This window comes from Lytechinus pictus, chromosome 7 (genome assembly GCF_037042905.1).
Source record: "Lytechinus pictus isolate F3 Inbred chromosome 7, Lp3.0, whole genome shotgun sequence".
NCBI classification, from domain to species: Eukaryota; Metazoa; Echinodermata; class Echinoidea; order Temnopleuroida; family Toxopneustidae; genus Lytechinus; species Lytechinus pictus.
The window spans coordinates 24,884,525-24,898,211 of record NC_087251.1 but is presented as its reverse complement, the minus strand read 5'-3'; the positions used below and the strand labels follow the sequence as shown (position 1 = coordinate 24,898,211).

The window sequence follows — 13,687 nt, the reverse complement described above, 5'->3', positions numbered from 1 at the left end:
TTATAATTTATTTTGATAATGTCAGTCACATTGAAAATATTCACTGAATATTCAAATATTCAGTGAATTAAGATATCACTTGGTGAAAACATAAAAAGAATTGAATTGAATAAAAGGGGGTCATACCTCCTGCAGCTTTAAGGAGAGCCTCTGGTGCGCAGGTATCCCACTTCTTACATCCAGGACTAGCAAAGATGTACGCACTGGCTGTACCTTCAAGACAGAGCAACACCTAGCAAGAATTGAGAGATCAATAAATGAAACTCTTAAACAAGGAAATCCATCCTTACATCTTTTTGTATATGGTTTGTTATATGTTGCTTGATATCAATCATTAAGGCCATTTTGCAATGAGACGATCATTCCTGCATTTTTGGATCCATTCATTGTGTAATTTTGGATCCATTACGATTTTGTCCATTGCATGCGCACGCCAAGACCACTGGCGAGTATTACTGTTATGCATGTATACAACAATCAACAGACTGCGCTTGATCAGCTACATGCACTTAAGCACCAAATTGATAGTAGCAAGGATTATTTTAAGGTGTCTTATAAAACAATTTTTTTTTCATTGGTGCAATGGATGGAATATTTCATTCGGTGAAAGATGAAATGATTCATTCAATAGATTGATCATTCATCTTTCACAGCTCCATGTAAAGCAGATATCATCACGATGGCATCAGTGTGTGTGAGTGGGGGGGGGGGGCACAATGGCGCTCTATGAAGTGTTTTGAGCAAGGAAACGATCTAAAAAGGTAAAAGATATCTTCAAATCAATCTTCCTAGTTTAACAAACCAGCTTGCATATTCAAGAAAAAGTATTTCTGGCCACAAAGAACAGATGCAGTGCAAAGCCAAACCATCTATGTTCCTGTCCCAACAAAAGGCTACAGGCCCAAAGATGGTTGAGACAATGAATTGTGACTTTTTTTCTGGCAAACCTGGCAGTTCTTTTGTTTTTTCTTTCCATTCAAAATTGCATTGATTGTTGACATTAGGCCTGAGTTGGTCCAACAGTGTCTGCCAGATGCCGTCGGTCACAAATGCAATTTTCTTCCAGACCATTTGACTGCTAAAATAAAGAAAACCATAAGAAATTCAGTGTCACCAAAGACTATGAATGAACCACTTTCAGGCCTTTATTTCCTTGTCAAGGGGCCCGTTGCAGAAGAGTTGCAATCAATCGCAACTCTAAAAATCATGCGCAACTTGATTTTCAACCAATCAACAGCACGCATTTGGGACTTACGCTTGATATTTTGACTTGCGTTTAAACGCAACCCTTTCTGCAACAGGCCCTAGATCTATATTACAGAACTTTCATATGATGCATATTCACAAACCAAGTACACCAGTACTGCTATGAAGTTTCGATATATAGATCTAGATAAGGAAATATAGGCCTTGAAGTGGTTGATATTCCTAGTCTTTGGCAACACTGAATGTCATATGTATTTCTTTATTTTGGTGGTTCACTTGTCTTCACCAAAATATCCTTGGCTGCCACCAGTCAAAAAAAAAAAGAAAGAAGCAGCGACTGATGAAATCATGATGTGAAAGCATGTCATCGTAATCAGCGACCGATCGTTTTGGTCAAAAACGATATGTTGCTCGATATGTTGCTCAGTACGGTCGGAGAGGTACTTCATTGACCAATCTCGACCGATGCAAGCTTGATGTGAAATCACATCGTACTCAGTGACCGATCGAAATGCCCTTTTCATCCTTTGTAACGTTAATGTGCATAGCGTAAAATATGCGCAGATCATGATGTGCACAAACTTACAGCAACCGATCGCTTTGGGCCTCAAATTTTAACGGCAGTGTGAAAACATGTTCGAGTGGTCGCTGGGTATGGTCGCTGTAACCGTACCCAGCGACCGTACCTTGATGTGAAAGCAGTAAAAGATATGTACCTTATGGCCTGCACCACCAACTCTCAAGATCTGTGTAGGACACATAGCATCAATGGTATCCTGCACGGCCTGTGTGCCGTGAGATCTTGTCGTGGTGATCACCCTCTGGGATTCTGGTAACTCTTTATGGGTGAAGCCAAAGCATCCTAGTCCGACCACGCCCCACATGGTGCGCCCCATTTTGGCATCAGGCACCTGGTAGTTGTAGTATGGTTGGTGAATGACGCCCCCTATTGACTCTCCATTCACGGCCACACCGATCAGTACTGTCACATGGTCAAGGAATCCTATAACACACAATACATATTCAATAATTAATAAATAAAGACTTGATATTAAGTAGAAATGAATCTACATTGAAATAATTAAACACAGTACAATTAAAGAAATAAGATAATCCGAAAAACTAACAAAGTTATGATATATTGAAGAATGCATCATTCCATATTATCCAATCCATGATTTCATAGAGCTTCGCCATCTAGTTGCCCAATCAGTGAACGTGTCAATGACACTGTATACAAAGAGGTGGGATGATGAAAAAGGCTAACTTCTTGTGTAATGTATGTATTTTATTACACAAATTAAATTTTATTTCAATTTCCTTTTCCAAGAAATTAAAAAAATCTTTTAGATTGATTCAAAATCGTAACCCTAACTTACTCATATACAATGAATAGGGTAATATTAAATGATATAGATCTAATAATGAACTTTTTTAGAAGATAAATTTTGAGCTCAGATCATCATGGGCTTAGAAATCTGCAACACCACAAGAAGATATGTCCAAACCATAGTTTCACAAAATATTACAAACATGAAAATTCTATAACTTTATTATTTTTGTCATGATTGTTCAAATCTGCATATTCATTTAGAACTTTCACATATCAAACAGTAACGTTGAATGTGCTTGGGATATATACTACGAACTGCATCAAAACCAGGGGCGCATTTCATGACGAGTTTTATTGTTGATTTTCACTGACTAATTTGCTCTCGACCAATCAGATGCAAGGATTTGCAGTCAATGAAAATCACACACAAGTCACTCCATGAAAGGCTCCCCAGAACTTGATGACAAAGACAGCCTGATTCCTTACTACAGATCCAATTATGATTGCATTTCTTGACATTCAAGCATTTGATAGGACTTTCCTTTCAAATGAACTGTCAATAGAAAGTGGATATAAGTGCATGCTATTTGTGTGTTTTTAATAAACTTCAATAGACCAAATAAAAAGAAATGAGTTGCAATTATCAGTTTATGGCTATATTAAAAGGGATTATTCTTTATAGAAACTGAAACAATCTTTTTAAGATTCTACAGGATTTTCAAGAAAAGATCACAATAAAGCTGTTTTTCACACAAAGACACACATGCTAGAAGTCAATGACTCATTACAGAACCATGTCTTACACAGTGAGAGCAATGCAAAGGGCAAGCCCCCGCATCATGGCATCAATTTTAAAACAAGTGGAATGCCTCTGGCCGTCTCACCTGCATCATGCGATTCAATATAGCAGCAGTGCTGATTTTGAAAACTACTATAACTCGCACAAGATGTTCAGTGATACTTGGTTACTCTTATTTCCACGTTTTATGAACTAGACCAATACACTTATAGAGATATGATGGCAATTCAACAAATACCCCCAACGTGGCCAAAGTTCTTTGACCTTACATGACCTTTGACCTTGATCATGTGACCTGTAACTCGCACAGGATGTTCAGTGATACTTGATTACTATTATGTCCAAGTTTTATGAACTAGACCAACACACATTCAAATTTATGGCTGTAATTCAACAAATACCCCAATTTGGCCAAAGTTCATTGACCCTAAATGACCTTTGACCTTGATCATGTGACCTGAAACTTGCACAGGATGTTCAGTAATACTTGATTACTATTATGTCCAAGTTTCATGAATCAGATCCATAAACTTTCAAAGTTATGATGGTAATTCAACAGATACCCCCAATTCGGCCAAAGTTCATTGACCCTAAATGACCTTTGACCTTGGTCATGTGACGTGAAACTCATGCAGGATGTTCAGTGATACTTGATTAACCTTATGTATAAGTTTCATGAACTAGGTCCATATATTTTCTAAGTTATGATGACATTTCAAAAACTTAACCTTAGGTTAAGATTTTGATGTTGATTCCCCCAACATGGTCTAAGTTCATTGACCCTAAATGACCTTTGACCTTGGTCATGTGACATGAAACTCAGGCAGGATGTTCAGTAATACTTGATTAACCTTATGGCCAAGTTTCATGAACTAGGTCCATATACTTTCTAAGTTATGCTGTCATTTCAAAAACTTAACCTCAGGTTAAGATTTGGTGTTGACGCCGCCGTCGCCGACGCCGCCGCCGTCGGAAAAGCGGCGCCTATAGTCTCACTCTGCTATGCAGGTGAGACAAAAACTCAATGATTTACGAAAATTTGCATTCAGCACCTTCCCTGACCAAAAAAAAAGTGGACTGCATACAGTCAGAATATCAAAGAGAATATGAATCAGAGAAAATTACATTTTTTAGGGATTATTTTGCAGTAATAAAAAAAAAAAACCTTCTGTTATGATGGTGGATGGAGAATATTCAATGTATCTTTACCTTGTGTGTATTCTTTGGTTCCATCTACAGGGTCTACCCATACCACAATCTGTAGAGTAAAAAGAAAATGTCATTATGAAATAGAGTATTGAGTATCGTAGCACTAAAATTATCAGTAACAAATAATACTGAAAGAAAATGATATTGCTGAGTTTGCAACTATTTACTGCTGCTGCTACTACCGTCAACACACCACAACCACCACTATCGCTACCAGTGGCCGACGCAGACCAACGTCATACAATGAAAGTAAACGGCCCATGCATAAACATACTTTTCTTCATCATTAAAAGCATGAGGAAGGAGAAAAATAAGACAAAAGAAACATCCAATATGAACAATATTTTGAAATTTCCTGCTTCCCATAATTTTAGGGCAGAGTTAAACGGTTATTGTGAACCGGGGGGGGGGGGTTACTTAGTGGAAATGTCTGACACGTATGTGCTGCGGTCGAGACCCCCGTTTCCAACCTTAATTTCCGTTCCAGAACATCACCAATTTAGAAAGTCATAGATATTCCTATTTTTTCCGTTCCAAAGACCCCCAATTTCGCTGTTTTCTCGTTCCAGTGCCCGCTCATATTCAGCGCAGCACAGTGGGGAATTGCGTTTAACAGACAGCCAAAACTCTGCACAGCGATTCAGAGAAAGCTGATTGGTCCATCGCACAGAAAAGTTATGACCAATTTCATGCATATTCATACAACTCTCCGAAACACGCAAATCAATTGACTATATACACTTCCAGAGCATTGTATTATTAGCAATTGTTGATCCTCGAGCCGTTCCAGAGCCCCCTATTTTCGACTTTGATGTGGCACATAGGTATCATGTTATAAGTCAAGTAGCTCCCTGGGATTGTGAAACCCACTTAATCTTTTTAAAGGTCAAGTCCGCCCCAGAAATGATTGATCTGAATAAAAAGAGAAAAATCAAACTAGCATTGCGATGAAAATTTTATCAAAATCGGATGTAAAACAAGAAAGTTATGACATTTTAAAGTTTCGCTTATTTTTCACAAAACAGTGATATGCACAACTCAGTGAAAAACAAAAGAGACAGATGATGATGTCCCTCACTCACTATTTCTTTTGTTTTTTATTGTTTGAATTATACAATATGTCATTTTTTACAGCTTTGAAAATAATGATCAACTTGACTAAACCATAAAATGTTTAAACAATGGTAATACCACATGTTCAAGGTGGAATAAAACTTTGTTCCATGTGACAACGTGGAGGAAATTGGAGTATTCCATATTTCGTATAATAAAATACATAAGAAATAGTGAGTGGATGACATCAGCAGTCTCCTCATTTGCATATTGACCAGGATGTGCATATAACTGTTTAGTACTTGAACTTGAAACTTAGTGAAAATTAAGCAAAACTTTAAAATGTCATAACTTTTTTATTTTACATCCGATTTTGATGAAATTTTCAGTGTTGTGCTTGTTGGATTTTTCTCTTTTTATTCAAATCAACTTTTTGTTGGGGTGGACCCCGGAGGGGCCACTTCCATTGACGAGTGAATACCATGCGCGACCATGGGGTCTCGAAAAGCACCCTAAACATGTATTTTCCATATTCTGAAAATGCACCCCTTAACAAGTATTGGCGTGTGAAACCCTACCCTTAATAAGTATTGGAAACAAAACGATACTATTGGCAAGTATTTCATGAATTGAACCCCTAAACAAGTACAGCGATATTTCAATTGTTATGTCACGAACGTCGGTCGTCGGTTTTACCTTAACCTACATCATTGGGTTTAGTACAGCCACACCTCACGCAAGTCGTACTCTAAACACGTAGTGTTGACTCTTGGTGCAAAAAGTACATCCTTTAGAAAACAAAATAGTCTTAATTTTTTATACCCTCACAAATTTGACCCATAACATGTAGCCTTCCCAGCGAAAATAGATACCCTTTTTTCATTATTTTAGTGTTTTTGACACCCTTATTACGTTACATACGTAACGTGCCCTATTTTGAAAAAGACATCCTTTTTACATGTTTTTTTGGTCGCGCATGATATCCACTCGTCTATGTAAGTGGCCCCCGGGGGTGGACTTGTCCTTTTTAATACTAAATTCTGTCATTCCCATACCCTTGCTACAGGGACCACCTGGTTCCAGTATGCAACAGGTTCAAGAATCAAAACAATCAATGATTTAGTACTTACATCTGCCAGTGAGACTGACTTGAGACTATCGGGACAAGCTTTACCGAGTACATCTTCTGAATCTCCCATCTCTATCAAGTCTGTTGCACTCTCAATCAGATCCTGAATAATAATAGAAAGAAAATGGGGCAATTTAAGCATTTCCTCTATTAGTGGTATACAAAATTGATACTATACAATGTGATACAAATTCATACAATATGATACACATAATTTTGCAAGGTTAATAAATCTACATTATTACAAGTTAAAAGAATGTACATATGTACCAAGTCCAATAAAACCCCAAATGGCTGTTATACTCAAGTTCAACACAGACCATAATGGCATATTAATAATCACTAATCACAAATATTAATAGATTATTACTTCACATAGTAAAAAAAAATTATCATGCATTTCATAAAATTCTTCAACAACTTAAAAGTTAAGTCAAGTACCAAATACACAATTACCACTTTTATATGTTTATTTTTTACAAGATGAAAGAGAAACCTTATAAGGATGCTATCTATATGCAAAAAGAAAAAAGAAATATAACAATCGGATGACAGTCAGACCAAGATTCAGAAATCAGAATTGTACCAATGTTTTACATTTAATATCCCAGTGTGAATATCAAATTAAAACTTTGGTTAGTTCATTGTGATGTGGTAAATTAATGGGATAATATCATCCTTACTAGTATCCTATTTCCCAAGTATTGGACATAATTAATATCAGGGGCGTCGATCTATTTTTTCAGATGGGGGGGGGGGGGGGACAAAATCATGAATCAACATTCCATAGGCACTCGATCACACAAAACTTGCACATACATATGCAAATATATATAATACTAAACATTTTGAGCAATGTTTGTGATCCTGAACAAAATGCGTATAAAATTAAATAATTATTACTGCGAGAGCGAAGCGCAAGCTGAAAATTTTTGCCACCCCGACCTAAGAACTGGTCATTCTAGCCACTTTTTGTAATCATGAACGGGATAGGTATATAACAAAACAATTTATGCGAGCGCGAAGTGCGAGCAGGGAAAATGAGATTTAGACCTAAAACTGGGACACTTCTTTATGTTTCGTAAATCATGAAAAGGATGGATAATTGGGTATTTTCCTACATTAATAATAGGAGCGCGAAACTGGATAATTCAAGTGCGTTTTAAATAAAGAACATGCTGTGTATCTCAATAAACATGCGTGCGCATGTTTTAGATTTAGACCTAGAATCTGGGCATTCTAAATACATTTCTTTTATTATGAAAATCAATAATGCGAGCGCGAAGTGCAAGCTGAAAAAAAAGGTGATATTCCGATCTGAAAAAGGGTCAATTTAAGCATCATTTCAAGCACTGTGTACATGTAGGTAAATGTGAAGTGGTTACGGTAAGCATTTAATAAACGGTGCAAGCGCGAAGTGCAAGCTGAATTTTTTAAATATTTTTGACCTAGGATCGGGACATTTTAAGGACATTTTGTCATACTCATAATATAAAAATAATGACTACCTTCCTTTTCCTCTTTCTAAATTCTAGATGAACTTGCCAATATTCCATTCTGAAAAAAGGGGTAATGTAATTATTAGGAATTCATGGACATGTTATTAATTAATTTATATATCTAATAAGCCTTATGAGAGCGCGAAATTTGTTGATATTAAGACCTGAAAACTGGACACTTTAATCACTTTTTTAATAATGAATAGGATGCATGGGTACGTACATTTTTTGAACAATATGAGCGCAAATCGCTAGCCGAAATTTATGATAAAACTGTCATGAAAAGGGGAATTTTAAGTAGTTTTTTAAAATCAACTTAGAGGTATACATAACTTACCTGGATCAGCCTATAAAAAGGCATTTGCCATTTTCTTGTTTATTCATTGGCAAAAAGGAATGCCTATATATTGAAATTCTTGTGTAAAAGTTACAACGATAGATGGAATCATTTCCCGCGCGCAGAAAATCATAATTTTGTATTGTACTACAGATGTAAAAACAAAATTTTATACTATTTGGTTAATTTGCCCATTTCTGTGTAACTTTATTTTCTTTTTACACTTACAGAATTATTTTTTTTGGGGGGGGGGCAAAACGCTATGCTTCCCCTCCAATATTTTTGTTGGTGGGGCGATTGCCCCCCTGCCCCCCCCCCCCTCGATCGACGCCTCTAATTAATATAGTCAATAATAATTTTTCTTTTCTTTTATTCTTCTAATTATCTTCACAGTTCATCTAAAATCTCTCTATTTTATATCCTCACATACATCATAAAACAACATAATCACAATCTCAAATGATAAGGGGAGATCAATGCATGATGTTGAATGTCTATTTATACCCCACTGGACACGTAGTGTACCTCAGTAAAAAGGAGATGGATGCTTGCGAATGAAACGCATGCACATGTATTTACTAGTGGAGTGCTCTATCTATAAATAGTTTATTCTCCCAGGCAGGTCACATAGTAATTCTTGATCAGTATCATACCGTACCATTAGTGCACAATTGCAACTGATCCTGCTGCAAAATCTTGTAGATATCTTTATATTTTCTTGGAGGTAAAAATCCAAACTACCTAGTATGTTTTAACCAATAGATGTAGGCATATGCATTGTCTCCTTTTGACGCTTTTATAGATCTCTTTTTCCTGTAAGCAATAAGTACATGTATATGGAATAAGAGTAAAAAGACAAAAATTTCCTGAAAAGATGTAGCGTTTCAAGTGCAGTATTTGGTGCTGTTCAACGGAGGGGGGGGGGGGACTTCCATTGGCGGGTGCCATACCAGGTGCGAGAATGGGGTTTCTCTTTTTAGAAGTATTTTTCATAAATATGTTCATTTCATATATAAAAAAAGAATAGAAAATTATTGTTTGCCAATTTGTAGAGCAGATGAAGTAGATTAATCTTAACTCTATGAAAGCTATGTCTATAGCCCTCTTCAGTGATGTCTGTGCTTTATGTTACCCTGCGTAGCATTGTTGGGTATGCCCTGGTCATATGTAGTGCGCAAAAAACATGATAAATACAATGATCTTGCTGCTACATGTATGTAGGCTACATGTAGCCCTACACTGTTCTCCTCAAAAAATGGGGAGCATTCCTTTGTTGCTCTTGATCAAATTTGATTGTGATGTCACAACAATGAATGAAATTCATGTTCTTTGTCTGTTGTATTTGATTTCTTGGCTTCATGCTCATTCAAATTACCGGGGGATGTCCAGCCCGTGTCCAGCTAAGAGGGTCATCACCAGGGGGAAGACTGAACACAGACATCTGGGGAGCGTTTCATCAACATTTTTGTCCGACATGTTGTCAGATCTGACATCTTTCCTTGATTTTGATTGGCTGATAAGCAATATTACTATGGTAACTGTCGGATAAAACAGGACTTGTCGGATAAAACGTCCGACAAGTTCTTTCATGAAACGCCCCCCAGTTCACACCTATATCTCCATCTCTGGACATGGCTGTGCTTACAAGACTGTGAATGGAACACCATCCTGCATTGTATTCCATCAATTCCTTCCAATTTTGTCCCTGCACCCCTCGACTGAGAGGAGAAGGGGGAAAGAGTTCTCCGCTACCAACACAAGATTGTAGAATAACTCTCCAAGTAACAGGGAATTACCCTCTCCTCAGAGAATAGTGTGAACTTGACGGACAGTATCAAACAAGCAGAATAATACTTTAAAATGTAGCTGATACATAGCGTAGTCATGAATATTAGGCCCATTATTAACTCAGTAATTACTTAAAATACATGATACCTCATAAAAACATTAATCATATTTTACAAATAGGCCTAAATGCAATTTTGATATGCGAAGGGATTGAAATGATCCTTTTAAACTTTTTTGTTTTCCATGTAGAGCAGTTTGTAGAGCTATACAGAATTTATCTTAAAGGAGAATGAAACTCTTGGAGCAAGTTAGCTTTTGTGAAAGCAGAAAAATAAAAAAATAAGATCAACAAAAGTTTGAGTAAAATAGGACTAGCAATAAAAGAGTTATGAGCATTTGAATGTCGAGATCACTAATGCTATGGAGATCCTCCCATTGGCAATGCGACCAAGATCTGTGATGTCACACACGTACAACTCTCCCATTTGGACACTGAAAATATACCCCAAAATATTTCTTTTTGCTCATTCTAATCATATGACAAACGATTCATCAATGATATAATGTTGTGAAACCTCTGTACTTGTCATCTCATAAAGAGAACACCTCACCTTGTGATAGACTCTATAAAAGTGAGAATATAAGTGAAATAAGTACTAAAGTAATGAGGGAGTTGTACGTGTGTGATATCACAGATCTTGGTCGCATTGCCGATGGGAGGATCTACATGGCACTAGTGATCTCAATATTCAAATGCTCATAACTTTCTTATTATTCATTCAATCTTCCTCAAACTTTGAACAATGTGTTCCTTTGATTTTTCTCTTTGATATGGATTCAGCTGGTTTCAAGGGTTTCATTCTCCTTTAACAACCCATCTCCCTAAAAAAACCTTCAAGCTTGTTTACTTGTAACCCAAACAAACCCAAACATATCACGATACAGTTCACCATTGGGTACAAATCGTATGGTCACATCCCAATGTACAGAGGGTACATGTATAGATCTGTATGCTCCTAGTTTGTTGACATACAACACTTAACACAGCTTCGCATAGAAATGTGTCGGTTCAAACTGATTGGATGTTGCTGGAGTCCCATCTAGAAATTCTAATGAGATGTTTGCAAGCCTACCACCACACTTCAACTTCATTTGAATTCATGCAATCATCTATATGTGTAAAGGTCTGCCAAGGCCTCACTGCAGGTTATTTTTAACCCTGTAAAGTGGTGAGAAAGAACATTCTATTTCCATCCCGTAAATGGCTTCGACATTCCCGGCCATTCCGTTATCTTTCAGCAATTGGCAATCTTGTATGAGAGGGAATTTTCCAGATGTGGTAAACTGCATAAGTACTCGAGCTTGATTCAATTGAATATACAGAAGAAAATGATCTAATTACCAATTTGTCATCAACAAATTGATTATTTAGATCCCTATTTGGATGGACAACAAGAGTAAACCACAAATACATGTATAGAGTTTGAATGACTAAACAAATCTTTTCTTATTAAATTTTTTCTCAAATGCTAGTCACATTGTAGATTTCAAAAAGCAGGACATAGGAAAGGAATATATATACAAATAATTTCTTTAAAAAACAAAAACAAGAATTTAGATATGGCATGAACTTTGTATGGGGAGTACTTCTTTATTGCTCAATTACATATATGGCCACATTGCAAGAGACTTTCTAGAGGATTTTAAGCTATAAGAGTGTCAGTTTCTAGCCAATTTTGACAGGTCACTGCTTGGGGACCAGCCAGGCCTTTTTATGAAATGAGACTGTTTAGCTAAAGATCTTGAGTAGAGTATCACATTCATGAATCATGTCTTTCATAATCTTAATCACTCAAATAAACAAATGTTCAACCATGTAATTATACCAATGATAAGGTGATTTACCGCCCTTTCACACGGCATGTGTGAAACCAAACTAGAACATGATTAGAATCACGAACGCTAATCACAGTCACAATTACAATAGCAATCATCATTACAATGATTCAAGATTCATGTGTGAAAAGGCCCTAAGATGGACCTGTGCTGCCATGATTAAGAGGATACTAAAATCCCATCTTTTCTTTTTCAAGGATTCTATTCAAATTTGATAATTTGGTAGTACTTGGGTACTTTGGTTATTATAATTATGATAAACTCTCTTTCATGTCGAGTATATTTATTTGTGTGACAACCAGAAAAGCATGAACAGAAAAAAAAGCAAATTTCTAGACAAAGCTATCCAGATTTTAGTTTAGTTAATCAAATATCCTAGTAGTCACTTTGCAAACTATCTACTAGCTGGAAAAGCTAGGCCAACCCAAAACTTGCCATGAAAAGCTGCCAAATTCAAAACACAATTGTCCAATTAAATGAAAATATGAATTGGCCAATAGATTATTTCATGGAAATAACAAATTCATTTTTTTTCAATTCAATTCTTTATTCCATTTCCATTCAAAACAAAATACAAAGTAATATAAAGTAATACAAATCAATTGAGTGCAATAAAGACTTTGATGACAATTGATTTAGAGTATTAATCATGATCATGAGTTTTTAGTTAAGCCAAAGAGGGGGGGGGGGGCTACTCAGCAATAACAAAATATACTTGTAAACAGGAATGCTTTTAGGGTTGAAATATATTATGGATGTGATAGGTTTTTTGAGTGCCTAAATTTACAACAATTGTAAAAACAAGTGGAGCGCCTCTGCCAGTCTCACCTGCATTACGCAATTCAATATAGCAGCAGTGCTTACTTTGAAAACTACAATAAAATAATTATTCACAAAAAACACCATTCATATAATGATACAATACTACGTTCATTGACCCTAAATGACATTCGACCTTGATCATGTGACCTAAGACTTGTACATGATACTTGATTACCCCTATGTCCACATTTCATATGCTACGCAGGTGAGACAAAAAACCACTATAAGAAAAAATATTTTAAGAAATTATAGAAAAAAAAACCTCCCATCCCCCCCAAAAAAAAATTGAGTGCATTCATTTGTATTGTGGGCTTCTGGGAGGTCTAAAATTCCTTGATAGGATTTATACTTTTTAGGGGATAAAATGAGGAAATAGAAATATACAAATTAAAAAATAATATATTTTGAAGGGTCTAATAAAGAATATACATGATAGCGTGTGTGTTTGAACAACCTCTTAGGCCTATTGAGAAGACTAGTCTGGAGGAAACTGGTCTGGTGGAGACTATAACTCACCTCTTCACCAATGACAGTGATCCCAGGGAAACGGGTCTGAAGGGATGATACAATACACCGCTGAGCCTTACGATCAGCTTCTGTCTGTGGGTCATCTTCT

General features: G+C 36.3%; 1 protein-coding gene across 1 annotated transcript in view; it reads right to left on the bottom strand.

The window, feature by feature from the left end:
• LOC129264696 (3'(2'),5'-bisphosphate nucleotidase 1-like) overlaps nucleotides 1-13,687 on the bottom strand; it is a 17,789-nt gene extending 4,102 nt beyond the window's left edge. The window contains exons 1-5 of the mRNA XM_054902617.2: nucleotides 13,588-13,687; nucleotides 6,731-6,832; nucleotides 4,548-4,596; nucleotides 1,923-2,209; nucleotides 127-232 (exon numbers count right to left, since the gene is read on the bottom strand). Of these exons, the coding sequence (XP_054758592.1) occupies nucleotides 127-232; nucleotides 1,923-2,209; nucleotides 4,548-4,596; nucleotides 6,731-6,799 (511 nt within the window). The 5' untranslated portion in view covers nucleotides 6,800-6,832; nucleotides 13,588-13,687. The remainder of the gene's footprint in view (nucleotides 1-126; nucleotides 233-1,922; nucleotides 2,210-4,547; nucleotides 4,597-6,730; nucleotides 6,833-13,587) is intronic.